Below are 26728 nucleotides of genomic sequence, written 5' to 3'. Positions count from 1 at the left end.
ACTCTAGACAGCTTTCAATGATAATCACTCAAGTTGAAGATGGGCATACCTAGGACCCAGCAAGTAAACTCCTATGTATATACCCTTAAGAAACTTACGCCTGTGCATTCAGTGACATGGACAAGGATTATGATTGTGACATTACTTGTAATAAGGAATTGTAAATAACCTTAAATGAGCATCAACAGGGTAAGAGAGAGTTGATTCTCATTATTCATAGTGGTCATGTTCTAGAAAGTCACAGAAAAACACTGAATTAGCAAATACTGAACCACTGCTCCTAGGGGAAACTACAGGGTTAGGTTTCCACGAGCCTCTGGTCACCTCAACACACAAAATTATGTTACGCGTGTTTCTGTTTAAAGACACCTTATTTAATACACAATGTTGATTCACTAACTTTGAACTCAAAGCCAACAGCTCTCTAACTCTTGCCTGAAGGACGCACCCGTATTTTCTGCCTAAGACACGGTTCAGTCTTCTTATGCTTAGGGACACTAGACAGCATTTCAGCACTATGCTTGGAGTCACCTTGTTCGACCTCAGTTGAGAAACAGCACATCAGGTGACCCAAATATGTCACCACTCTGTGATCCATGAATGACCACAAAAATACGTGCACGTGTTAATTTTGGGATGAATAAATTTCACCAAATAGACGACTTTGCAAATCCAGGCTCCAGAAATGATGAGGACCAAGGGTAAAAAAACCAATGGTACCTTCCTTCAGTGAATGGGATTCACAAGTTAAACGACCTCAAATGACATGCATCAACATGAATACTTCTCAAACCAAATGCACAGAGATTCAAACGTATACGTGGGTACGAGGCCAGTTCTATAAACTCAAACAACTAAATTATTTTTGCCAAATGTGCATAGGAGTGACATATGCAGGGAAGGGAGGGAATGAGGACAGAGAAGCTTAGACTGTAGCTGTACCACTTTATTTCTTTACGTAGACGGGTATTTTATCTGACGAGTCTGTAATGTTGGGATGATTTCACTAAGAACATATCCATTAGAACGATTTCTCGTATGGAAGTCCACATGCACTTGACACCATGAAATTGTATGAAAGCAGATTTCTGCATGAAATGACAGCACATATCTGGGGCAGTGATGCAAACCCTATAACAGCATGACAGACTACAACAATTACAAGGGTCTGTTTGCACAGAAGGAAAGGATGGCCCAACGAGGGAGAGATGAAAAGGAGAGAGGCAAAGGGTCAAATTTTCATTTCTAGATACACCCTGTGTCTCTGCTGCTCCTTTGAAGTGCAAAGGAGTTTATTCCCAGAAGGGCCACAGACAGGACAGGGTGGAGCGATCCCAAAGCAAGCTTAGTCACCGGGACGTTATGAGAAAAACCTTAAGCCCTAAGAGAATTATTCCTAGGGTAGGGGAGGTTTGAGAAGAAAAACTCCTGAATGGAAACTAAAGAATAGTTCCTACAGCCAAAGACTGATGACCCATCAGGGCTTTATTTTCATTGTGATAAAGCAATAGTTTTCTTGGGCAACAAAAAAGATATCACATAACTTCCAATTTTGTTTCTGCTCAAGAAAAAAAAAATGTTTGTGACACTGTTATGTTTCATTTGTAATTCTCCTCTTTGTTCACTTTTGGCAGTTGCCGTTGTGAGCATTAGGGTAAAGTCTAGCACCCCGCCAAAAATACCAGCATCGTGATTGATGTGTGATTCAAAAAAGCTGTCAAAATGGATACTCCAAAAAGAATGAGTCACACGGCGGGGCCGGGCATGCTAATATTTTTGTACCAAATTATAATCCATTTCATCTGGACCTTCTTAGAGTTGGCTTATTACTTCCTTTTATGCAATGCTAAGCTGTCTAAGGTCTACAATAAATGCCACTAGAAGCCAACAGATTGGGTTCATACATTCATTACTAAAATACAGAAATTAAGCCCATTTGATATGGAAATCGGGCACCAAGAAAAACATGCACGCAGTGTCAGCCCACAGATTTTAGGGTCTGAGAATACAGAATTTTATTTCATACTAGTCTGAGAGTTCTATCAAATATTCTTTTATCTTAGTAACTTTAAATAGTAGAATGCCACTATAAAATTTAGGGCAAAAGTCACATTTATCAGGTGAGAGAAAAAGAGAAATTTTCCTCACTGGAAAGTGAGTAAAAGAATATATAAAAAGCAAGTTCAGAAAACTTGAGGCACTCATTTCTGGATGGTGGTAGTGTATTGATTTGATTTCGGACTGGCCTATTTCATAAGCTTAGCTCTGTCTGATTCAGCAAGGTTTTGTAAGATGAAACCCAAATCGATTAATAAAGAACCTTCTGGGGGGGGCAGGGGTCGNTACAGCATGGGGTTACTGGGGGAATGCAACCTTTAATGATTTAATACTTTGTTTCCTAGATCAAGTCAGATGGCACTGTATTCTTGATTTGAAACAAGGATGAAGCTTTATTTAACAATGCTCTTAATCAATTCAAACAGAAGGCCATCTACACACAAGTGATATAAGTCCTTTTTCACCAATATTGGAATTTAGAATAAAGTCCAAATGACTCCATCCATCCCAGGATGGAGTGGGAGCCAAACAAAACTTCAACAGCAGTTTCTTCGAGGCCCAGATGGTTGCAACGTGAATGTATTTTCTCATGTGAATGAACTGCTTAGGGGGTCACAGTCACACTGCTGTACATTGCATGGTGGTTGTCTGCTCCAATGATGAGAATGCTCCCACTTCCATTAGGCTCTGAAATGGAAGGGTCCAAGGCCCTGCAACACCAGGCTCTTTTTTCTAAACAGCATAAAATATACAGGAGTCAAGATAAAATGTCCAAGGAGAGGCCGCATACAATGGACCAGATCTCTGGAAACATGCGCATCTGAAGGAAGGTCAGTGAGTGCCATCTGAAGGTGAGATCACAAGCATAAGCCACCGTCAGCTCAATTCTGAGCGTCCTTCACATAGAGGTTGATGATGACTTCACTAAAGCCCCATTAGAGTTCACAGCCGGGCCCCAAAAGTTCATGCTTTAATAAAGATTAAAAAAAAAGGAGTGCAAAATAATCAGAACCATCACCTTCTGTAAACTGCTTACCCAAGTGCCACAACCTGACTGTATTAAGTACTTGCATCTAATATTCCCAACAAGCCAAAGAGGGAGTGAACTCAGGTGACAGGCATGGCTAACGGGGCTTGGAAAGATCGCTCAACCAGTGAGCAGCAAAATCCTGATTCAAACTCAGGTCTAATTCCAAAGCCTGTGCTCAGACACAAGCATTTTTTTAAAACTAGCCTTTTTTAAATAGTTCAGCTCAATGTTCGTTCTGGGTCCTAATGGTCCCATTGCCATTACTACCTATAATAAGCTTTGTAGAGAAGACTGCCAGCTTTCTAGCAAAGTGAGTGTAGCAGATGTTTACTTTCGGATGCCTGCAACCTCGGAGTAATAAGCCTCATAGTCAGTTACTCTTCGGAGTAGAACACTCTACCACATGAAAAGCTGTCTCTGAAAATTAGTACTTTTACCAGATTCTTCCAAGTGGTTTGCACAGGTGTACTTACACACACACCTGAATCTTTAAGCATTTGGGCAGAGCAGAATTCATTTCCTCGGCACTTTATGAATTACAACGTTCACCCAAATTTATTGACTCGTCTTGATTTAACAGATTAGCCTAAAAATGTTACAACACTTTCACCTTAATATGCCCTTCCATAGTGCATTATATACACAGCACATACATATGATAAATGCCTTTCAAAATCCTATTATTTTCGTCTTCATGCCTATCTCTTCCTCAAGGTAGAGATGATGCCGTATTCACCTGTGTCCCAACATCTTAACAGAGCCTGGTTTGCAGCAAACAGCCAAAGGAAACACTTGTTGAATGAATGGATAGGTGGGATTACATGGAATTTGTTTATTAAAAAGAAGCAACCCCCAACATAAAACCTACTAATACAAGATAATAACAGTTGTTCCCCTCACAAGGAAGTCCAACTCTACGGGTTATCAGTGAGGGCTGATCAAAAGGCTTACTAAGCTGTAACAACACAGCCATTTTACTAGGGATGTTTAAAAAAACAAAGGTTCAGAGACACTTGTCTGAAAGAGAGCCTTCAGAAAGCCTTCAGAGGACAACTGTTACTAGAAAAAAGCCAATTTGATCACAAGCTTATTTGGCCTCTACTCTTTCAACAGTGGACAGTAGCTTATTCATCCCATTCTTATTTTATCTTTAATCTTTTTTTTTAATATATAGCTGCTGTTGGTTCTCAGTATATACCAACAAAATTAATACAGGCTGAAAAGGTATTGAGCTTACCCTCACAGGGCTTTTAATTTACTTTGAACCATTACGTTCATATTTTTCATGCTCATATTTTTGAAATTTGTTGGAATCAAAACAGTATGTTAGGAGCGCAGCATTTGAATCCACAAAGTTGCTTTTCGGCTCCAATGTCTACTAGCAATGTGTCCTCAAGCAAGTCCCTTACCTCCTCTAATCCTCAGTCTCTGCTATATGAAGCAGAGATGACACCTACCTTCCAGGTATCCAGAGCTACCTGTCACGTTTACTGAAGTGATTAAAGAAATCTACAATAGGTGATTATATTGTTATTAATGCTGTACATGCATCAAACCCACATTTAACTTGAGGCATGCCTTAAAATCCTCATAAGAAACAAATCCACAAATATGTAAAGACTTAATGTGATATTAAATGGAGTAAATCGACAAGGCGGGCAAGCTGTTAGAATTCTCCAGCCATTTTCCAGGCACTGCCAGACGTTAGAGAGTTCAAGGCAGGATGGTCTGAATGACCAGATAGCCATGGACTTGTCTCTTGTGACTTTTCCTTTAGTCAAACTCAGAGGTTCTCAAACTTTAACCTGCCTAAGTATTACTTTCTAGGGTTATAGACCCAAAACTGTGTTACTGTACCTTTATGGGCAACTGAAGGAATTTTAGGGCTCATTTTAACGATACCCAACTTTTATTTTTAACTTCAGAGTGAAAAAAAAACAACAAAAAACCTCTTGCATGCCTTTGAAATAAAATTTTAAAAGAAAAAAATATGAGCAACAAGCTAGTGGCAAGTTACAGCAAAAAAGAAAGTTCTTCCTACCTTACGAGACGCATGTCAACCTATGCATGTAAAAGAGCCACTCCATGTACCAGCCTTCAGAAGGCTTTTACTTACAAGGGCAAATGTTCACAATAATCAAATACTCCATTCTCAAACTGTACGTCCCATGGGTCTAGGATAGTGACAAGGCTGCAATCATAATGTGTTGGAAATCATTTGAATTTAACAAGTAGCAAAAATGTGACTGCCCAAAGCCACTTAGAAGAAAGAGCTCTGTGAGGACAAAGGAAATAGACTCCTGCGCCTCCACCTGGAGGTTTCCCCACAGGTGAAGTCTGAGTACATGTCAACTGGGCTGAGTACATGCCACGTGCCGTTCCCTTCATTTGCTCCAGGGTTGGTGGAACCCCATCCTGAGCCAGCAGGGAGGAAAACAAATGGAGCCCGGGCTACTCCTGCTTGGGGTCTCTTCACCTGATCTCTACAAACCAGCTGCCTGCTCCCCATCATTCAGGTCTTAACCAAGAGGGCACCACCTCACATTATCCTAGTTGATTCTCCTCACAGCACTTTGCAGCATCAGAACCGATCCATGTATGTATCTGTGTACCCCATTCGTGTCTGGCTCCTCCACGGTCCTTTCCCATCACTACACCGTAAACCCCGCCCGGGCAGGTGATTGGTGGGCCTTGTGCAGCACTGCATCCCCCTGTGCCTACAACACTGCCTGGCACATAGCAAGCCTCTTCTAAAAATAGAAGCCCTTTTTAAGCAGTGACAAATGCGCAAAGCTGCACAATGCATAATAAATAGCCTAGCAGTAGTTGGGACCCAGTTCCATCTCTCAGCTTCCCAGTCCCAGGAAACTTTTTCTGAATACTCAACATATAGAATTGGCAGCTTCTTCTGAACCCTGAGAACTTAGTGTATCTACAACTATGCTGATGCCGGACTCATATAGCTACTGTGTGAATGAATGAATTTAGTCCAGAAGGTATATGAAGAACGAACAGCAAGAAGAATACATATATATGACACCTTCTAGCTACCTCAGAAGAAATACGTAGTATAGTACAGTAGAAAGAAGCAGGTTCTCTCAGCAGACAGGCCTGGATTCAAATCCTGCCGCCATCGTTTGGAGTGGCCACCTTACTGCACTGATGTCTCATCAGCATCACATCAGCGAAGATAATATCTCCCTCCAAGGGTTGCCAGGAGCATCAGAGATAAGGCTCAGAAAGAACAGAACAGAATATGAGTGAGCACATAAACATCATCTCATTGTACAATGGAATGTCCCCTGGAGTTTTAGTACAAACAACATAGGACTGGGTCACAAACTTCACCACCTTCCTATATAACGTCAAGCCACATACCCTCATGCCCCATTTGCCTCATTTACTAAGAACTCTTAGACTCCCAGGACATTATTTGAAAGCACTTTGCAGATGGCAAAGCACTGAAATGCCACAATAAGGAAAGTTGCTCACTTAAACTTGCCTCACTCCAATAAAAAAAAAAAGTATCATGAAGGGCTTTTACATTCAGAAAGCCCTATGCTCCTGTGCCGCTACTCACTAGAGACAGCACATCATGACACACCAATCTGGCTTAGTGACAGTGAGAAGCTACTGATTATCTTTGGCCATTTTAACTACCCCACTCCTCTGCTCCTGATTCACCAGTTTCCTGCAAGCAGTCAGGTGAAGCACAATGCCAACTTATTAATTCTGAACACTTTGCATACTTGGGCACCTACTACATACAGTCAAGTGATGTGGGGAATACCAAGATGAGTAACAATCTGTGACCAAGTTTCATTTCAACACAAAGGCCAATTATGTGCAATTAACAGTCAGCCCACTGTGGTCAGTAAAATAGGTTCTCAAATAGCTACTCAACCCCTGACCCTGTTTCAGCGAGCACCATTCTCTAATCAAGTCAGCAGGTATCTGCTGAGACCCTCCCCTGGACCAAGCACTGTGCTGTAATGGATTCGGAAAAGTGCCAGGACCTGTAAGATGTGATCCTTGCCTTCAGGAGCCCACAATGTGAACCAGCAAATAAAACAGAGGCATAAACAGATGGCTAAGAGTGTAAATGAGTGACTACAAAGCTACACATAAAAGCATCCCCTTCATTTTACAGTCACATCTCACACAAGGTGATATTTAATCAAGGGCCTCATGAGTAAGAGAAATAATTCATACTACTCATACTATATATAAAGAGATCAAAGAAAGAGTTGTTTTTCCCACCTCTCCCAAGCTGATGTGGGTCTGCAAGGTCATTTGGAAGAGGTGAGATTACCAAAGAGCCCTGAATGGCGGATATATTTTCAATAAGCACAGAAGCAAAGGGAACACGTAATACTGAGGGTGCCAAAAAAAAATGTATACATGAGTCTTGTATTCATCTTTTGTTATCGGTATATATTGAGTATTACAATTTTAATACAGTTTTCTGCTTTCTTACAATGTGTATGCATTTTGGGGGCACCCTCTATGTGGGAGCATCAGTGTGAAAAAAGACATACGGAAGGGAAGTGCAAGCCTGTTCTGTGGGCATGGGTAAAGCAAAAGCCAAGTCAGGATCCAGGAAGAAAACAAGAGGAGATGGGTCTGGACAGACTGGAAGGTTTCAATGAGAAGGTTGGGTGGGACACAAGTAACAGAGGAGACTATGGAAGGCAAACCATTAACAAACATGGCCAAAGAGCCTCTTCAATTGGGTCTATGTCTGGAGCACCACAGCAGAGCTTTGATGGGAATATTGAACCAGAAGATGACATTCCCAATCTTACACCTTTTAATATTTCAAAAGAAGCCATCGCGAAAGACAGCAAAATCTAAAGGCCAGAACTTAGGCTTGAGAGTAAATAAATAAAACTTGTATCTGCAAGTACATAATTCCAAGTATTGAAGCCCAAACTGCAAATGCTCATTTTCACAATGGAAATCCCTTCCCATTCATGCTTTACTCCAGGAATACACACATCAAAATGCCTTCTTCTTGGTATTATGAAAAACAGAGCTATGACACACACACAAAAGAAACACCACTAGGGTTATCAATGATGCTATAACTAAAAACAACAGGAAGATAATGCCATGTCAATACCTCCTAATGGTCAGGCCTAGTTGGACTGAGGAAACCTCTCAACAGAAGTGGCGGAAGCCTCATGGTTAGAGTCATTTACAATCAGACTGCAAGGCACACTCCTGTGGTCTACTTTTCTCCATGTAAGTCTAGCCACTTGGAAAGTAAGTTCAGGTGAGTGACTGGCTGGGAAGGCAAGGAGCCAAGTCGAACCATGTTTAAAGAAAAACAGGGAAACATCCTGATTCCTGATTGAGGGGCTGGTTACAACAGCGAGTTCAGTGTGTGAAAACCCACCAAGCAGTCCACATAGTGACATGGGCCCATTTCTGTGTGTGTATTATTCTTCAACAAAAAGATTCAGTTATAGGATGATGAAAAGATAATTCTTTATCATCCTTAGGAACAACAAAAAAAAGAATTTTTAAATTTCTACATTATCAATAGAAAAGTTACGGGAACCCAACCTTGGAATTTCTGATAATTATTGGTGAGATAACAAAAATACAGATGTCTAATAATGTTAAAGCATTACTCCATTAAATGAGGATGGGGACCTGGTAAATTCACAGATGATCTGCAGAATTGTAAACCAAACAAATGCTTTCCAAAATGTCCCCGAGACTCCAAACCTTTGCTGTGAAAGGACATTGAAGAGGCTGAACACAGGAAAGCTGAATCGTTCCAGAACCCCAGGAGGCCACACAGGTCTAAATGGTCTCTCTCCGGGGTGGCAGCTGGATGGCCTGATGAGCTGGCAATAAACTAACGTTCTGAGATAAGGCCTGGGGAATCACCAATTCCAAATGTATAGCAGCCTGGTCCCAAGGCATTTGGACTGAACCGGCTTCCTAGATTCTCTGGGCAGAAGCCCTTGGGGATAAAAAATCCTGATTAGACAAGATATCCCATTATAATTAAAAAGGCAAAGTTTCCTTGTTAGAACCACAAGGCTGACCATACCGGGGACTGAAAAGGCCAGAACGGAAACTAACCTACAAAGCTATTCACCGGATTCAGAGCCTTTGCACTTAGGTTGCCCAGCTTTCAAATAAGTCATTATTTTACAAATAAGCCATTTGGCAGTACTGAACTAACTGAGCAAACTTGAGTGTTACCATGGTACAAATCTAATCATGTTCTATCGAACTTCTCCTGCTATTAGTTATCTTACTGCTTCCTCTATGCAAAATAGTAATAACAACATTATTCACTGAAGGCAGATGAGATTATTTTCAATCTTTCTGCCACTGTACAACAGTCATCATCTTTATCTTCCCCACCAAAATAAAACTCTATTATTCTTCTGTAATATTCCAATCTCAATCCATACCCTCTCTCGCCATTTCAAATTTCTAAAAAGTTTTGTCTGGTCATAAACCAACTACCTACATTTCCTTGAAAGATTTATTTATATTTCTAGATGAAAATGAGATAATAATTGTTTCTACCCTCTCAGCTCAGAAAACCACATATGCTGTCCTCAAACCCCAAACCACAAATGCTAAAGACTATGAATAAGAGGAATGTCTACTTGCTTACAACTACTAAAGGAATATCTAGGGTCTTGCATTGAGAACAATCAGCTCATTCTTGACCTAGCGTCCTATTTATCTTTCTATTCTCAAAGCTAATCGCTTATATAAGCATGCCAATTTGCCTTGATTATAGAATTCTTAATAAATGAATGTTGTTTACATTTCACAAGTGTATTTGAATTTCACTCCAGGAAGCCAAGCTCATCAAGTCTTTGTAAGTGGTAAAACCAGAGATCAAAGCAAATGCCTGCATTGAACCAACAAACAATTAGGCTGGAGAATAGAGGCCTAAGCAAAAATACAACTGATTTATTGAGTGTTCTAGGCCAGAATACACCTCAGAGTCACTGTTCACTCTTTAGCTATCATATACAGAACTTTCTCTGCAAACTTTCACTACGATTATTTGATGGTCATTTCTTAAATAGTTAAATAAGTCTCTAACATTCAACAGATTTTGATCCATTCCATATTTTTCATCTTGGTGCTTTTGGTTGACTCAAACATCTTTAGGATTTTGTTTTTGTTTTTTTAACCCTTATCCTCTTTGCCTAATTTCCCCAGATTTTCTGGTACCTCTTAAACAATTGCTTTCCTACTACTCATCTGCACTTTTCACTGTGGTTTTAACTCTCATGTTTGTTTGGTGTTTGGGGGAGGCAGAAAGAGGGAAAACCTACTTCTCTAGCATGGTAGCTCCCAACCAAGGCTGCACATTCAACTCGCCTAAGGAGCTTTTAAAAATCCTGATGCTCGGGTCACACTCCAGACAAATTTATCAGGATCTCTGGGAGTGAGGCCCTGGCATCTGTATTCTGGGGGGAATCCCAGGTGATGTCAATGTGCAGGTGTGTTTGAGAAACACTGTTTTAGCTTGTTCTCAGCCAAACTTCCGGGCGGGGGGTGGATGCAAACACAAGGAAAAGAAATCAGATTCCTGTTTCTGAGCAACTCAAGGCAGGGCCTGAGATAAGTGAGGTCTGTTACCTTCAGGCACCAGCCACACCTCAGTGACCAGCACTAGGAACAGGGCCAAAATTGTGAACTATGTGACACCTTTCCCAAAGCCAATAAGTTTTTAGTAAACCAGGTCATGGGCACAGTCTACCACACAGACACACAGAAGGCAGTCAGGGAGGTTACCCCTGCAGACGGCAGGGTCTAAACACCTTAAATCTTTCAGCTTCTGTGGCAACAAATAAGGGGCTTGTAAATGCGACAGAGCTGCCTCATGAAGGAAGAAAGTAGGCTAAGGTTCCCTGTGAAATAACAGTCACTCAGGTCAGTTTCACACCACACAAGAACGCTGAAAGTGTATGAGGGGGAACACCTTTGGTATGTCCTAGAAACTACAAAAAGTTTGTGATAAGGTGCCTATCTGCGAGCAGATGCCAATGATCATGTTTTGTTCTGGTTTTTTTCTTCTGGTGGTGTTGGGTTTGTTTTTTAAGAGTGTGAAAAGAAAGCACACTTTTGTCCACATCAAATACCCTTATACCTTCAAGTAGGAATTTGGTATTTCCCACGTAAGAAATTCTCAGCCAGCTTGGCCCACAGCCGGGGGCCTCCGGACTACCAGCTCTTCCCTAGACATTGCTGCCAAAGTACATCTGTTGGAAACTGCAGAGTCCTTGGTGTCACGCTGAAAGAGAGGGTTCTGGAGAAGAGGATGGGGTGACTGGGTAGAAGTGAAGATTGCCCTACAGTCTGAACAGACACCATCTTCAAAGGAAGACAGGAGGTGAGCTGTCTCTGTCCCCAGAGTTCAAGTAGGTAAGAGTTTAGAAGGTGCGTGAAGCCTCTCTACAGACACCATGACCCGGAAGCCTGGGGACATACTCCTTGTAACGGGGGAAGGAGGACACATGCCCCACTGAAGAGTGCAAGAGCCAAGCAGCTGCACAACTTGTAACTCACCCTCCCTCCTAAGCAATCCCAGTCGGGTCTTCTCTAAAGATTCACTGCTTTGTTCCTAAGAGGGTTCCAGGTACCAGCACCCTCTTGCGAAGGAAAGACAACCATCTGGAATCAATGCTTCTTTCATTAGCTACTTTTATAACATCTATTACTTGCTTAAATATGAGGGTCCATTTCAGCTTGTCCTTATTCCCCAAGCCCTAAGTATTGAAAGAAGACCACACTCTTCAGGCAACAGTTTTGTAAAGTTGAATAAACTTCCCAAACAAACAGGAGCTTATACTTTTTCTTCTTTGAGTCCAGGAGGAACCTACCAGGAGGCCTTTCCCTGCTCTAGACATCCTTCTATGTCTAGAACCTGTAGGTGGCAGACTCATCTCAAAGAGGTACCTATCAAGCCAATAACGCACTAGCTATGTCTTGGGTTCGGAAAGATCTTTCCATCACCAGCATTTTTCATGCAACCTCAGTCTGAGCAACTCTCATGGAGAACTCACTATTCATTTTTTGACAACTCTAAATGTTACAATACTTTTCCTTAGGCTCATGCGACTTTCCGTCACCAACCCTGGAAAGTCTACTCTCTGGACCACACGGACTACAGCTACACGCTTTTGTACACAAAATTTCTTCAAAATATGAAGCCAGCTAATGGATCACCATATAATGTTCTGGAAATTTTACACTTTCAAATGCTGTGATTCTTTAAAATCTCATGACTACCCTAATAGTTGTGTCAAATTTTGTTCCTATTGACAGAGGAGGGAAATCAAGGACCAGAGAGAGAGGAGAGAGTTTAATTTACTCAAGCTGGTGCAGCAGGTATAATTCTAGAACCTACGTCTTCTGCCTCCTGGGCCAATGCTGCTTGCTAAATGAGAGGCCACAGGTAAGAGCAGTTCTTATCACTTAAGGATTAAGGGCCCGCATACCTGCATATCTACCCCACCCATCCTCCCACCCCTGATTTCACCAGTTTAGGTTGCTGCCAATCTCTCACTGGAGCCACATATTTGCATTCAGAGAACAGCCTTTAATAAACTTCTATCTTAGATGCCTAAATATATTGGCATTATTAGGGGGAGGGGGAAATGAACCCAGATAATGATGATAAGTGCAGTCCTAAGCATATATTCCTGCTCTGGAGACTAAAACAGCTCAGGGAGTTACTGTAATGGCTCAAAGTGACAACACTCCACCCGCCTTCTCCACCTCCTTTCCCTCACAACAGGAGAAAGGATGTGAAAAAACACATCAGCACACATTAGATGACGTCCTACCCATCCATCTGCTCAGCAGACCTCATGGCAAGAGCTCTCCTTGGAAGAGGTTGAAAGGGAACAACACCTTGCAGAGGGAAATAAACTTAAATGTTAAAACTTGACCTTCCCTGTCCCTTTCACAAGTAATTACATTTTGGAGTGTAGGCATTGCACTGACAGACTGCCTCTTTCCTCTGATTTGGAAAACCTAAACTTCCCAACTGAGGTAGTTCAAGTCTGCCTGGTTAGGAAAAACGGAAGAGTATACTTTCAAACCAAATCAGTTTTTAACTCCATGCCTGAAAATAGAACAGAAGAATGAAGATGCCCAAGTGTTTCACATCTAAAGAGAAATATCAAGTGCATCTCACTTTGATCACACTAAGTAATTTCTGCCAATTTTATACAGTTTGAAACTTGCATTTACAAGATTTAGATTTTTGTTTTGTTTTGTTTTTCTCTTTTTATAGCTTTACTGCTAGTTCCAGCCCCCTCCTTTTTTTCCTTCCCAGTTCTAAGATTAAGGAAGTATAATATAAGGGTAGGAGGCCGGGGAGAGGGGGGGAACGATGATGACATAGAGATTCACATCAACCTGGGTTAAAATCCTAGATTGGCTATTCAATTACAGTACTACTTTAGGTCATACAGTTAGGTAATCATTTAAGTAATCATTATTTCCTCATCTATACTGTTGCAGAAAGCTGGAGTTACTGTGAGGATTGAATGAAAACATGTAAGCATAGGGCATACTAAAAGTAGGTATTCAGAAAATGTCCCCACTTCTTCCTAAAGCAAAATGACCACATTCAAACTCAGAAGAAGCAAAAACAAACAAACAAACAAAAACTGAAAAGGAAGCTGACTCAAAGTAATCACATACCAGTTCCGGGTATCAAACATAAGATAATAATACTGCCCTAAGCAATTACTTCCTAATCTGTCTTTTTGAATCTGTTTGCTGAGCAACCTGCTATCTGATATCACACAGAGATACAGCAGCTAGGATACAGGGCTCAAAAGTACCCTTTCCGCTGCAACTCAAAAGAATCCTTAGGACAGCTCCTTGACAAAGGCACTGGGGGGACAAACAGTGACTGCAAGCCAAAAATTAGTAAAAATTATGGCATGTCTAATATAGAAAGCGGCATTCTTGGACAAAGACCATCAGTTCTTCACCACACCCAAACTCGCCTTCATAGTGTCATCTTTGAAAATAAAGGATGTGTGTGTGCATGCATGTATGTCCCCAACAATTATAGTGTTAAATAATGGAGAGCCACATGGACACTTAATTATAAATGTGTGGGATCCAAAAAATACAGGCCAATGTTACCTATAAATATGTTACATAACATACATACATCCTAAAGGAACAAAAGCTGAAGTTGATGAATTTATAATTTATGAAACACTTCCATCGAAGAGTGTAACAGAAACATCGCACATGTATATCACTTATAGCTCTACCTGAAAGGGAGGTACAAGAATACACATAGTTAGGGCCGGCCGAGTGGCTCAGTTGGTTAAGTGCTCACTCAAGAGTGTGAGCTCTGAGCAACAGCAGTTCGATGCCCGGCCCAAGCTGAGCTGCCGCTGAGCAGCCAACAGGTGGCAGGATGGCTCAGCTAGAAAAAAAAAACACCTTAATCTTCTATATTAGCAAGAATATACATAGTTAAATGTAATGAGTCAGCAATCTTTTCCCTTAAATATAAGTTTTATAACTATTATTCCAATAATGCTGAAGACAAGTTCAGAGAGGGGGGAGACTCTCCCTTAAGCTCCTAAAATTTGGATCCATGTTTATCAGTCGTTAATTATAGGAAGTTCAGTTAACACAAATCTCTATTTAAAATTTTCAACTTTTTCCTATTAAAAAACTATTATCTTTTAAAGTTTACCCCTCCGCTGATCTTAATTCAGCAATCTTTTACTCTCTCCTCTCACCTTTCCATTCATACCCACTATTTTTTTTAGATTTATACAATTTAACTCATATATACTGATGGAGAGTTGGGAAGACAGTCATTGAGTAGGTTTGTTCTCTCAAGATTTTTCAGAATTATTGGGTGTGGGAAAAGTCACGACGTATTCTTGCTATGTTTTTCGTTGCAAAAATGCGTCATGACTTTTCCGACAACCCAACAGACAGACTTCTGTCATTTATTTTTATTTACCCTTCCCCAATGCATTAAATAATCTAGAGCTTGGGTGTGGGAAGAATTGTTTTTCATGCCTGAAATGGTTCATTAATTATTGATGTAAGCCACTTACAATGAGGTACATGTATAATTTTTTGTACAATATTACTATCTGGTTTTCCTCCCTAAACACATATGATCTTGATCATATAGGAGAATAAAACTAGGCTCAATAATGCCAAACTGATTCCAATTGTAAGAGGGTAGAGAATTTCTCGAAACTTAAAATTTTGCCAACCTAAAATTTGTCCTTCAAGCCTGAGCTCCAGAATTAAGTGGTTTGAGCTGATTTCTTAAGCAATTCATGAAAAAAAGCAAAATTGGAGCATCACATGTACAACTTCAGGAAAAATCTGACAAGTGAAATACACCATAACTCTGAACTTCTATCAACCCATAGAGGTTCCTTTTAACTACTATTGTAGGTTTTCAAAGAGCAGCTGCAACTGACTAAGGATAGTTACATTAAACACCACACCAATGGGCCCAAGTATGTTCCTAACAAGAGGGCCCCAAGCTGAGACTTTTCGCAACAGCTCTGTCTCTATTCAAAAAAGGTCATCTTGGTGTTTTTTGGTTGTTTTTTGTTTGTTTTGACAGACTTAGACTATCGTAAACAATTATGAAAGAAACTGCATCCAGTGATTGTGTGTGACACACAGTAGAGTAAAAGTAGCCACAACAGCCACCCATTGCCCCACGAAACTGGTGATGTAGAATCATAAACATCTACATGCTACATTTGTGACTGCTAAACTTAATAGTAACATCAATACGACATGTTAATGATGAGACATTACTTTTCCTAAAGATTCATTTATACCATGGGTGATTCATCAGCAGGGTAACCGAGAGAGCGCCTGAAAAACACGCTGTCCCCATTGCCCAGAACTTAACTGCATTATTGTTATCTGGTTTTCCTGTGTCACTCACTGGCCCTTCCACTTCATGTACACACACCACCACCACCACCACTGCATGGATGGAAAGACAAAACCCAGAGCTAGAGGGTAAGAACCATGTGTCTGTCTGCTAGGGAGGAGATTCTGAATAAAAACGTTTGTCTCTGGACAGACAAGTGTGCACCCAGGCTGCCTTGAAAAGTAAGTAAGCCTATGCTGTTTCATTTCAGAGTGTCCCCTCTTGCATAAGATGGGAGCAGCTGTGGGAGGTCGCAGAAGATGCAAAGCAAGACAGCAGCCTCATCTATCTCCCAACTGCCACACCAGAGGTTCCTGGTGGTTTGAAAAAGCTTGTGGCCTCTGTGCTCCTCAATGGCACAAAGCTAACCTGCCATCCAGAACATTATTCCCCATATCAAGCCAGCCCCTTTTAAAGGCCTGAAGAAAGGCAATTTAAATGTCCCAGTCAGTGTTCAGACTCTGGGTCCTTTCCCAAGGTTGTGAGGTTACATGCCAAAACCCTCAGGCAGACGCAAAATTTGGCTGCCTTGAGCACAAGTTTCTCTGGCTGCCTAGCTTTGTGGCGTTTAGAGATTACTAACAAGAAAAAGAGAAACGTACAAGTGTAAGGAATAGGAAGGCGTCCGATCTTGCCCAGTTCTCTCCCAACATCCCTTAAAAGAGACTGGGACACTAAAAAATCAGTCTGGGGACCAACTGTAGCAGACTCTGGCTAGGGCGAGGGAGAGGCCGCCACACCCTCTTGAGCTCACAGCACTGACAAGCTTGGCAGGGAGGAGCCCACAAACTTAGTCCCAGCAGGAACGGGAGAAAGAACACTGGAGTCTTCAGTGTCTTTGATTTGAGAAGCCTTAAAGCTAGGAGAAGCGGATTTCGGAAGGGAGCCGGGGATTTGACTGGGTGTCGGAGAGGAGGGGTCGCCCCTGGAGTCAGAACAGCTCGCAACACGTCCCCGAAAACCAGCACATTTTTGTGGTTTAAGATTTAAGACCAGAAGGAACGCGCTGAGGGGGAAGCTTAGCTCGCCTGGGTTTCAGATGCCTCCCTTCTCGTTTAGGGATCGGAGCGCCGCACTACCGCGGGTTTCCTCTTTTCCTCTTTCGGGGGAGCTCCCCTCAGTCAAGCTGCATCGTCCGTGTCCAAGTTCACCCTAACGCACCTCTCGGCACACCGCCCACGGCCGGCCACAGGAACCCATCTGCCCGGGACTCAGCAGGCTCGGGGCTGGGCGCCCGCCGGATGGTCCACAGGGACTCGGGGTTTGCGGGAATTTCCTCTTATAAAACAAAAAGCCTTAGCGGCTCACCACCCCCACCTCCCCCGGCCCGCGCCACCTTCCCTTCACGCCCACGCCGCACCTCCTGGGCACACGCGCTGCGAGGTGCCTCTCCCGCCAGACAATGGGTTTGGGGCTGGCCAGGCAGTCTGCCCCTAACCCCCGGCCCCATCCAGGGACCCCGAGGGGGCAGAGCGCAGGGGGCTGGAAGAGGGGCGGAGAGTAGCTAGGCGAGGGAGACCACAATAGGGAGGGTGGGCGCCTCCCCCTCGGGACAGGAGGCTCGCTCCCGGCGCGGGGAGAAGGGGAGGGAGTGGGGGTCAGACGCGCTGCCCGGCCCGGGGCCCCGCTCCGACCGTGGCCGCCGCACACTCACCAGCACGATGGCAAATCGCTCCTCCAGTTCACCTGGCTCCGGCATCGGCAGCTTCAAAGGCACGTTGTGCGCCCTGAAATCGGTCTGCTGCGAATCCATGCTCCCCGCGTTGCCCATGTTGGCTGCACGCCGGGGCCGGGGGCTGCTCCGGGCCCCTCGCGTCCACGTCAGAAATCAGAACAGCTCCCGGCGGCCGGCTCCCACCGGCTGGGGCGACCTGCCGGGTTCCCCGCTTTCTGCTGCGCCCTGGAGACTGTGCAGAGCGCACCGGCCCCTAGCAGCGCTCCGAGCCGAGCCGCCCCCCGGCCTCCCTCATGCTCCCCGCCGCCCCAGGGCCGCCCCGATCTCTTTTCCTCTGGAGGGGTCGTCAGGGCGCCGGGCGCCTATCTGCATGTTGCTCCGCTGGCACCCCACTCCCTGCCAGCAATCCCGGACAGCGGGTGCGTGGCGTCTCTGACTCGATCTCCCACCCGGGCCTCCGCCACCACTGACACTTCCAGCCCACGGCCGCCGAACACAGCGCTCGCTCCGCGAGCACCTCCAGCAGACAAATGCAGCTCCGCGCTCCCGACACAATGCCCCCTCTAGCCCGGCCCCCACTCAGGACCCGGCTCCGCCCATTCGCCCCGCGGACTGCCGGGACGCGTAGTTTCGGCCCAAAGTGTCCGCATGCCGAAACCACGCCGGCTCTGGAGGGCAGGGCCGGGTTATGACCGCAAGCAGCAAAGGCAATCTGTACGCCTCTAGACACAGCTTCTGTCATTTTTGACCCACTTCACTCCCACAGGAGAGATAACCATTGCGTCTACATCGATGCTGACACTTAGTAGGCATATTTGACAAATGAATGAATGATCCAATCAATCAATGATTGAATTGCACATTCTGATTCAAATTTCAGGAGCTGGCTGCTGTTCAACCTGGGACCTCAAAGGTATGGCAACATCTTTTTTCATAAACGGAGTGTGAGTCCATGGGTGTTTGTTTTATTGTTCTTTCTTCCTTATGTATGTTACATATTCTTTTGTGTAATTGAAATGTTTTATAAACAAATATATACTTCTATGGATATTGATAAATATCCACTATGGGTCAGACCCCAGGAGTTGGATGAGAAAGATTCAATTCAATTCAAAATAAACACCTATCAATGGCAATTATGTATGGGTTACATACTCTGTTCCTCGGTGGGAGAAAGAAAGAGGATTGCTCCCACTCTGGAATACTTCACAATCTAGTGAAGGAGAAAATTTACACAAATAACCATATTTCGTGTAAGATGGAAATAAGGACAGACTGTTTGGAAAGGCTTTGGAGATGATCTTTGGCTGTAACAATTTTATTCCTCCATAATAGTCTTGTTCCAGGTGTTTGACAGTCCCGGTTGGAGAATTCAACACTCCTCTCTTAATATTCATTAAAATAAGTAGACAGAAAATCAATAAAGATATAGAAATCTTCAAAAATACTATCAACACAAAACATAATTAAAAATAATAATAAATAATAAAAAATACTGTCAACAACTTGATCTAATTGAGTTTAGAGACCACCTCACCAAATAACAGCAGAAAACATAACTTTTTTTACCATTTCTTTTTTTATTAAATTATTTTTTATTATGAAATAAACATTTTTAGAATTAGTTTCAGCTGTACAACACAGTGCAATAGTTATACTTTTTACCCTTCGAAGTGACAACCCCCCGCCCCCAATCCACCACCCCATTTCCCCCCAATATCATACATATCTATTACAAATCCCTTGATTCCACTCCCACACTATACTCCATGTCCTATGACTATATTATGTCAGAAAACATAACTTTTCAAGTGCACAGGAACATTTACCAAGATTGACCATATTCTGGTCAATAAAACAACTCTCAGTAAATTTTAAAAGATTCCAATATTACAAACTATATTTCCCTACCACAATAAAATTAAATTAGAAATAAAATATGCAAATCAAGAAAAATATCTGGAAAATCCTCAAATATCTGGAAACTAAACAATGCAATTCTAAAAAACCATAAATCAATTTTTAACATTAAAGGAAAAATTTTAACATTTTGAACTGAATGAAAGTGAAAACACAACATATTAAAATTTGTGGATGCAGTTAAAACAGTACTTAGAAAGAAATTTAGAACACTAAATGCCTGTATTAGAAGAGAATAAAAGGCTCAAATCAATGTCTTTAATTTCCATCTTAAGAAACCAGAAAAAAGAAACACATGAAACCAAACTAAGCAGAAAAATAGAATAATAGAGATGAGAACAGAAATCAATGAAATAGAAAACAGGAAAAGAATAAGAAAATGATGAAAGCAAAAGCTAGTTCTTGAGAAGATCAATGAAATAGAGACTCATCAGGAAAAGACAAAAGAGAAATAACCAATTTCACAAATGACAGAATGAACATCCCTGTAAATTTTACACATATTAAAAAGGATAATTGGGGAATGCTTTGAACAGTTTTATGTTAATAAATTCTATAATGTAGATGAAATGGATGCATTTATTCTGTGAAAGATACCAACTACCAAAGTTTATTCAAGATGTAGTAGATAACTTGAATTGTCATGTATCTACTAAAGAAATTGATTCTGTTTAAAATCTTCCCACAAAGAGAACTACAGGCCTAGGTAGCTTCACTGAGAATTCCACCAGTCACTTAAGGTAGAAAGAATACCAGTTCTACCCAAACTATTCCAGAAAGTTGAAATCAGTATTTCCCAACTCATTCTGAAAGGCAACATTACTCTGATACCAAAATCAGTCGAAGACATTAAAGAAAACTAGAGCCAACATCCCTCAAGATAATAGATGCAAAAATCCTTAACAACATTTTAGCAAATAGAATCCAACAATATATAACAAAGATAATACATCATGACCAAGTGGGGTTTATTCAGGAATGCAAGGTTGTTTTAGCATTCAAAAATCAATCCATAATTCACCATATTAACAGATTAAAAAAGATAAAACACATGATCATCTCAATAGATGGAAAATAAGCATTAGGCAAAATCCAACATTCACTCCTGATTAAAAACAAAACAACAACAACAAAAACCTCAGCTGACTAGGAATAGAAAAGAACTTCCTTAACTTGATAAAAAGCATCAACAAAAAATCTACTGCCAATAATACTTAATGGTAAAAGGCTAAATGCTTTCTTCCTACAATCAGGAGTAAGGCAAGAATATCTGTTACCATTTAATCCAACATTGTGTGGGAAGTTCTACCCAGTGTAATTAGAAAGAAAACAAAGAAAAAGGCATTCAGTTTGGAGAAGATAAAGAAAACTATCTTAATTCACAAATGATATGTGCTATGTAGCAAATCTTATGGACTCTGTAAAATAGTTACTAGAACTAACACGTGACTTTAGCAAGGTTTCTGGATACAAGATTGATATATAAAATTAAAATATATTACTATATAGTAGAGATAAACTTTCAAAAATTTAAATTTAAAAAATACCATTTATAATATAATAACATGAGAAATATAAACATAAAATATAAAATTTCTCCTTCTGCCAAGGATAGATCTGGCAAAAGATGTGCAAGACCTGTACACTGAAAACTACAGTACATTGTGTTCATGGGTCAGAAACTCAATATTTTTAAGATGCCAGTTCTCCCCAAATGGATCTACTGGTATAGATTCCATGCGTTCCAAATACAAAATCCCAGCTGACTCTTTTGTAGAAATTGACAAGCTATTTCTAAAATCCCCATGCAAAAAATGAACTTCAATATATACCCCACACCATGTACAAAATAACTCAAAATGGATCAGATACCTAAATGCAAAACATAAAAATATAGAACTTCTACACAAAAATATAGGAGAATATCTTTGCTATCTAGGGTTAGGCAAGGATTTCTCAGATCAGCAAGAAAAATTTGATAAATTGGACTTCATCAAAGTTTTCAACATTTTTTTTTAAAGATTTTATTGGGGAATTGGGGGAGGGGAACAACATTGGGGAATCAGGGAAAGGAAGCAGACAAGTTGCTGCCCTTTGGTTCTTCAGTCTAGTTGTGGAGGACATCGCTTCACTGGCCCACGTTGGTATTATGATCATTGCACTCTTCCTGGGTGAGGTAGTCGCTTGCCTGCCATTGGACCTCTGCTCACGGCACCTCACGATAGCTCATGCCAGCCGCCGACCAGCCCCACTGCAGCCTATGCCATTGCCAGCGACTCCAGGCAGCCCATCTCCAGGTCAAGCTGTTGTTCATCATCTTAGCTGTAGAGGGCGCAGCGTCACTGGCCCTCATATGGGATCTGACCAGGGCCCTGCTGCTCAGAGCTGGCGTCCCAAGCCAACTCTTAATCAACTCGCCACTCGGCCAGCCTTCAACATCTGCTTTTTGAAAGGCACAGTTAACAAAATCAAAAGACCTACTTCAGACTAAGAGAAAATATGAGTAAATTACATACCTGATAAAGGACCTGTACCCAAAATACAAACAAAACAAAACAAAACAAATTCTCAAAACTTAATAAAAAGAAAACAATGGACAAAAGATTTGAACAGACTCTTCACACAAGGAAATATACCCATGGCTAATGAACACATAAAAAGATGCTCAATACCATACCTCATCAGAGAATGCAAATTAAAACTACACTGAAACACTACTACACACCTATTAGAAGGGCAAAAATTAGAAAGACCATACCAAATTTTGGCGAGGATGTGGAGTAACTGTTGATGGGATTGTAAAATTACATAACCACTTTGGAAAACAGTTTGGTTCTTCCTTAAAAATTTAAACATACACCTACCATATGTCCAATCAGTCTACTCATAGGTATTTACCCAAAAATAATGGAAGAACATGTTGATACAAATAGTTTTACATAATATTTATAGCAACTTTATTTGTAATGACTAAAAACCAGAATTAATTTAAGTGTCCATCAACAGATGAGAGAATAAGCAAACTGTGGTATTTTCAAAGAATGGAATATTAATCGGCAATTAAAAAGTGTAAGCTATTAATACAAGCAATGCAGTTGAACCCCAAAATAATTATGTTGAGTGAAAAAGACAGACAAAAATAAGTGTGTACTATATGATTCATTTATACAAAATTCTAGAGAATGCAAACTAATCTATAGAGACAGAAAGAAGACTAGTGTTTGGGAAGAGGGAAGACAGAATTCCAAAGGTCCTGAAGACACTTTGTGGGCTGCGGGATGTGGATATGTTAATTCACTTGATTATGGTGCTGGTTTCATGGGTATATACATATGCTAAAACTATCAAATTGTAAACTGTAAATATGTACAATTTATTGTTGGTTAATTATATCTCAAAAAACTGTTACAAAAATTAAAACTCAATTAAATTGTTTTCTCCTAATCCTTCATGGAACTTAGAATACTTTAACTCAAATTTCTCCCCTCCTGTCTTCCATGTTAGTGTTATCTATTATTTTAATTCTCCTTTGTTTACTTATTCACATTAGTCTTTAGTATTAATAATATTATTAGTATAGCCAATCCTTATTTAGATTTACCAATATCCTTACCAATTCATTTGCTTTTTCCATGCCACTTTTTGCTTCTGGATTTATTTTTTCTTTTTCAGAAGTACATTCTTTAGTGTTTTTTTCAATGAGAGATTTTGAATGGCAAAATTATCTGACAATGTCTTTTTGATCTCAGTCTTGAATATATTTTATTTGGTTATGGAATGCTAGGTTGAAAGTTCTTTTCCCTCTCCATTTTGAAAATATTATTCCAAAATGGAGCCAGCCATCTACTAGACACAGAGTGCAAAGCACTGGTTATAAAGATGCTTAATTATCTCAGGGAGAACTTCAAATAAGAGATAGGAAACATAAAAAAGAACCAGTCAGGGGCCAACCAAGTGGCGCATTGGTTAAGAGCTGGTTTGGGACGCCAGCTCTAAACAGCAGGGCCCTGGTTTGGATCTCACATGAGGGCCAGTGATGCTGCGCCCTTTACAGCTGAGATGGTGAACAACAGCTCGACCTGGAGCTGGGCTGCTGTAAGTCGCCAGCGACAGCATAGACTGCAGTGAGGCTGCAGTGGGCTGCCATAAGCTACTGTGTGTGGCTGGCAGCCAGCGTAAGCGGCTGGCAGCTGGCATGAGCTGCCAAGAGCCACCATGAGTGGCCATCCAGTGGCCAGCGACCGATCTACCCCACCCAGGAAGAGCGCAATGATAATACCAACATGGGCAGTGAAGCGATATCTTCCACAACTAAAGAACAAAAGGACAGCAACTTATCTGTTCCCCTCCCCCAATTCCCCAATTAAAAAAAAAAAAACTTAAAAAAAAAAACCGAACCAGTCAGAAATGAATATAATAGCTGAAATAAAGAATACATTAGAGGGAATCAACAGTTGATAGAAGAAGCAGAGGATCAAATCAGAGATTTAGAAGATAAGATAGCACAAAACACCCAATTAGAGCAACAAAAAGAGGAGAGTTTAAGGCGCCTCTGGGACAACATCAAGCATACCAACATTTGCATTATAGAGGAACCAAAAGGAGTAGAGAGAGAGCAAGAAATTGAAAACCTATTTGAAGAAATGATAATGGAAAATTTCCCTAACCTGGCAAAGAAAATAGAGATACAAGCCCAGGAAGCATAGACAGTCACAAACAAGATGAACCCAAAGAGGCCCACACCCAGGCACATCTTAATTAAAATGCCAAACATTAAAGACAAAGAGAGAATTTTAAAAGCAGCAAGAGAAAGGCAGTTAGTTACTTACAAGGGACTTCCATAAGTCTATCAGTAGATTTCTCAACAGAAACTTGGCAGGCCAGAAGGGATTGGCACAAAATATTCCAAGTGATGAAAAGCAAGGACCTACAACCAGGATTACTCTACCCAGAAAAGCTATCATTTAGAATCAAAGGACAGATAAAGAGCTTTCAAGACAAGAAAAAGCTAATGGAGTTCATCACCACCAAACCAGTACTACAAGAAATGTCAGAGGACTTCTTTAAGAAGAATAAAAAAAAGATTAAAAAAAATATGAATAATAAAATGGCAATAACTACATATCTATCAACAATTACTTTAAATCTAAATGGATTAAAATCTCCAATCAAAAGATAAGGTAGCTGAATGGATTAGAAAATAAGACCCTTATATAGGCTGTCTACAAGAGACACGCTTCAAATAGAAGGGCACACACAGACTGAAACTAAAGGTATGGAAAAAGGTATTTCATGAAAATGGAAACAAAAAAAGCTGCAGTAACAATACTTATATCAGACAAAATAGACTTTAAAACAAAGGCTATAACAAGAGACAAAGAAGGACTCAGTAATCCCACTTCTAGGTATTTATCAAGAAACCCAAAACACTACTTCGAAGGGACATGTGCATCCATATGTTCACTGCAGTATTATTTACAATAGCCAAGATATGGAGACAACCTGAATGAATGGATATAGAAGAGGTGGTATGTATTTACAATGGATACTACTCAGTCGTGAAAAGGAACAAAAACTTGCCATCTACAACAACATGGATTGACCTAGAGGGTATCGTGCTGAGTGGAGGAAGTCAAACAGAGAAAGACAAATGCCATATGATTTCACTTATATGTAGAATTTAAAGAACAAAATAAACAAACAAAACAAAAACACACTCATAGATACAGAGAACATTTTGGTGGTTGTCAGATGGGAGGGGAGTTGGGGGGGTGAGTGTAAAAGGTGAAGGGATTAAGAAGTACAAATTGATACTTACAAAATGTCACTGTAATGTAAAAGAGGTAGCATAAGAAATATAGTCAATAATATTGTAATAACTGTATGGTGTCAGATAGCTACTAAATTTATCGAGGTGATCACATCATAAGTTATAAATGTCTAATCACTATGTTGTACATCTGAAACTAATATAATATTGTATGTCAACTGTAATTGAAAAATAAAAAAAGTTATTAAAGTTCAAAATAAATGAATGAATGAAAGAAAAAGGAGAAAAGAAAAGAAGAAAGGACAACACAAAATGTTGTTCCTTGTATGAAAAGTGAAGTTCAAACTATTTTTCACCATCCTACCCACTGTGTTACCGACTCTCTCCCTTCATCCTACATTCCTCTACTCTATTGCTTTCTCCCAAATCCTCCCTAACAGCCTACTTTAAAAATGATTGGATAGTTGGTTCTTAGCCTATGATATCAACAACAATGGTAACAACAGAGGAATGTGCTGCTAACTTGTAATGTCTGCTTTTATTTCAGGGAGTCCTCTTAACTTCCCAACTTATTATTAACTGTCACCTAGGAGGGCAAGGGTTCCTAAGCTGGGCTGCGTGGGAAGCCCAGGATACCCCATCCACACCTGCCCTCCTCTACAAATAAACATCTTCCAAGGCTATCCATCTGGCACCTTTCAACAGCTTCCAAGTCTAAGAAAACAAACCCTTTGCAAAAGGGGTTTTTTAAACAAAAAATCCCAATGGGAACATTTTTGTTTCTGGCTTCAACCACTTCAAGCAGAATAAACAGCATGGGGGAAATAAGAAAGTAAATGAGTTGGAGTAAAATCTGTTTCCACAGATATATATATATGTATATATATATACGTATATATATATATATACATCTAGATTTATAATATTTACATATTATACACCTAGATTTACAATTTTATTTGCTTTTCTCATTTGTTCTTTGGGAGAGTTGATTTTTAAGGGATCATAAGGAAAAAAGTGTCTTTTCTTCTATAAGAGGCATTCAGACTTTCTGAAATCTCCTGTCCTTTCTTCCCTCTCTGACTCAGCCCAAATATATGAAAAATTACCCCTTTTTTGGTGTCCAGAGAAGAAATTTTCTCAAACACTTGATTATTCTGTCCAGCAACTATGACTTCCTTGACTTGTAATTCGAACACTAAAGGCTAATATCGTGGTAAGAAAATATACTTGGTGGATTTGGACCCTGTCTAGCTTGAGCACTGGGAGTGACCATGGGAAAATGCATTTACCTCTTCAAGCCTCAGTTTCTGTATCTATAAAATGGAAATA

At 40.8% G+C, this 26728-nt stretch overlaps 1 protein-coding gene across 8 annotated transcripts in view; it reads right to left on the bottom strand.

Annotated features, from left to right (window-relative positions):
* FMNL2 (formin like 2) overlaps nt 1–18238 on the bottom strand; it is a 297656-nt gene extending 279418 nt beyond the window's left edge. For 7 of the 8 annotated variants that reach the window (XM_019646515.1, XM_019646518.1, XM_019646514.1 and 4 more), the window contains exon 1: nt 17686–18238. In XM_019646515.1, coding sequence (XP_019502060.1) covers nt 17686–17802 — 117 coding nt within the window. In that variant the 5' untranslated portion in view covers nt 17803–18238. The remainder of the gene's footprint in view (nt 1–17685) is intronic. The other variant, XM_019646517.1, reaches the window with a different exon arrangement.
* Between the last annotated feature and the right edge of the window lie 8490 nt (nt 18239–26728).

This window comes from Hipposideros armiger, unplaced genomic scaffold (genome assembly GCF_001890085.2).
Source record: "Hipposideros armiger isolate ML-2016 unplaced genomic scaffold, ASM189008v1 scaffold_104, whole genome shotgun sequence".
NCBI classification, from domain to species: Eukaryota; Metazoa; Chordata; class Mammalia; order Chiroptera; family Hipposideridae; genus Hipposideros; species Hipposideros armiger.
This window is presented reverse-complemented; position numbering and strand designations above follow the sequence as displayed.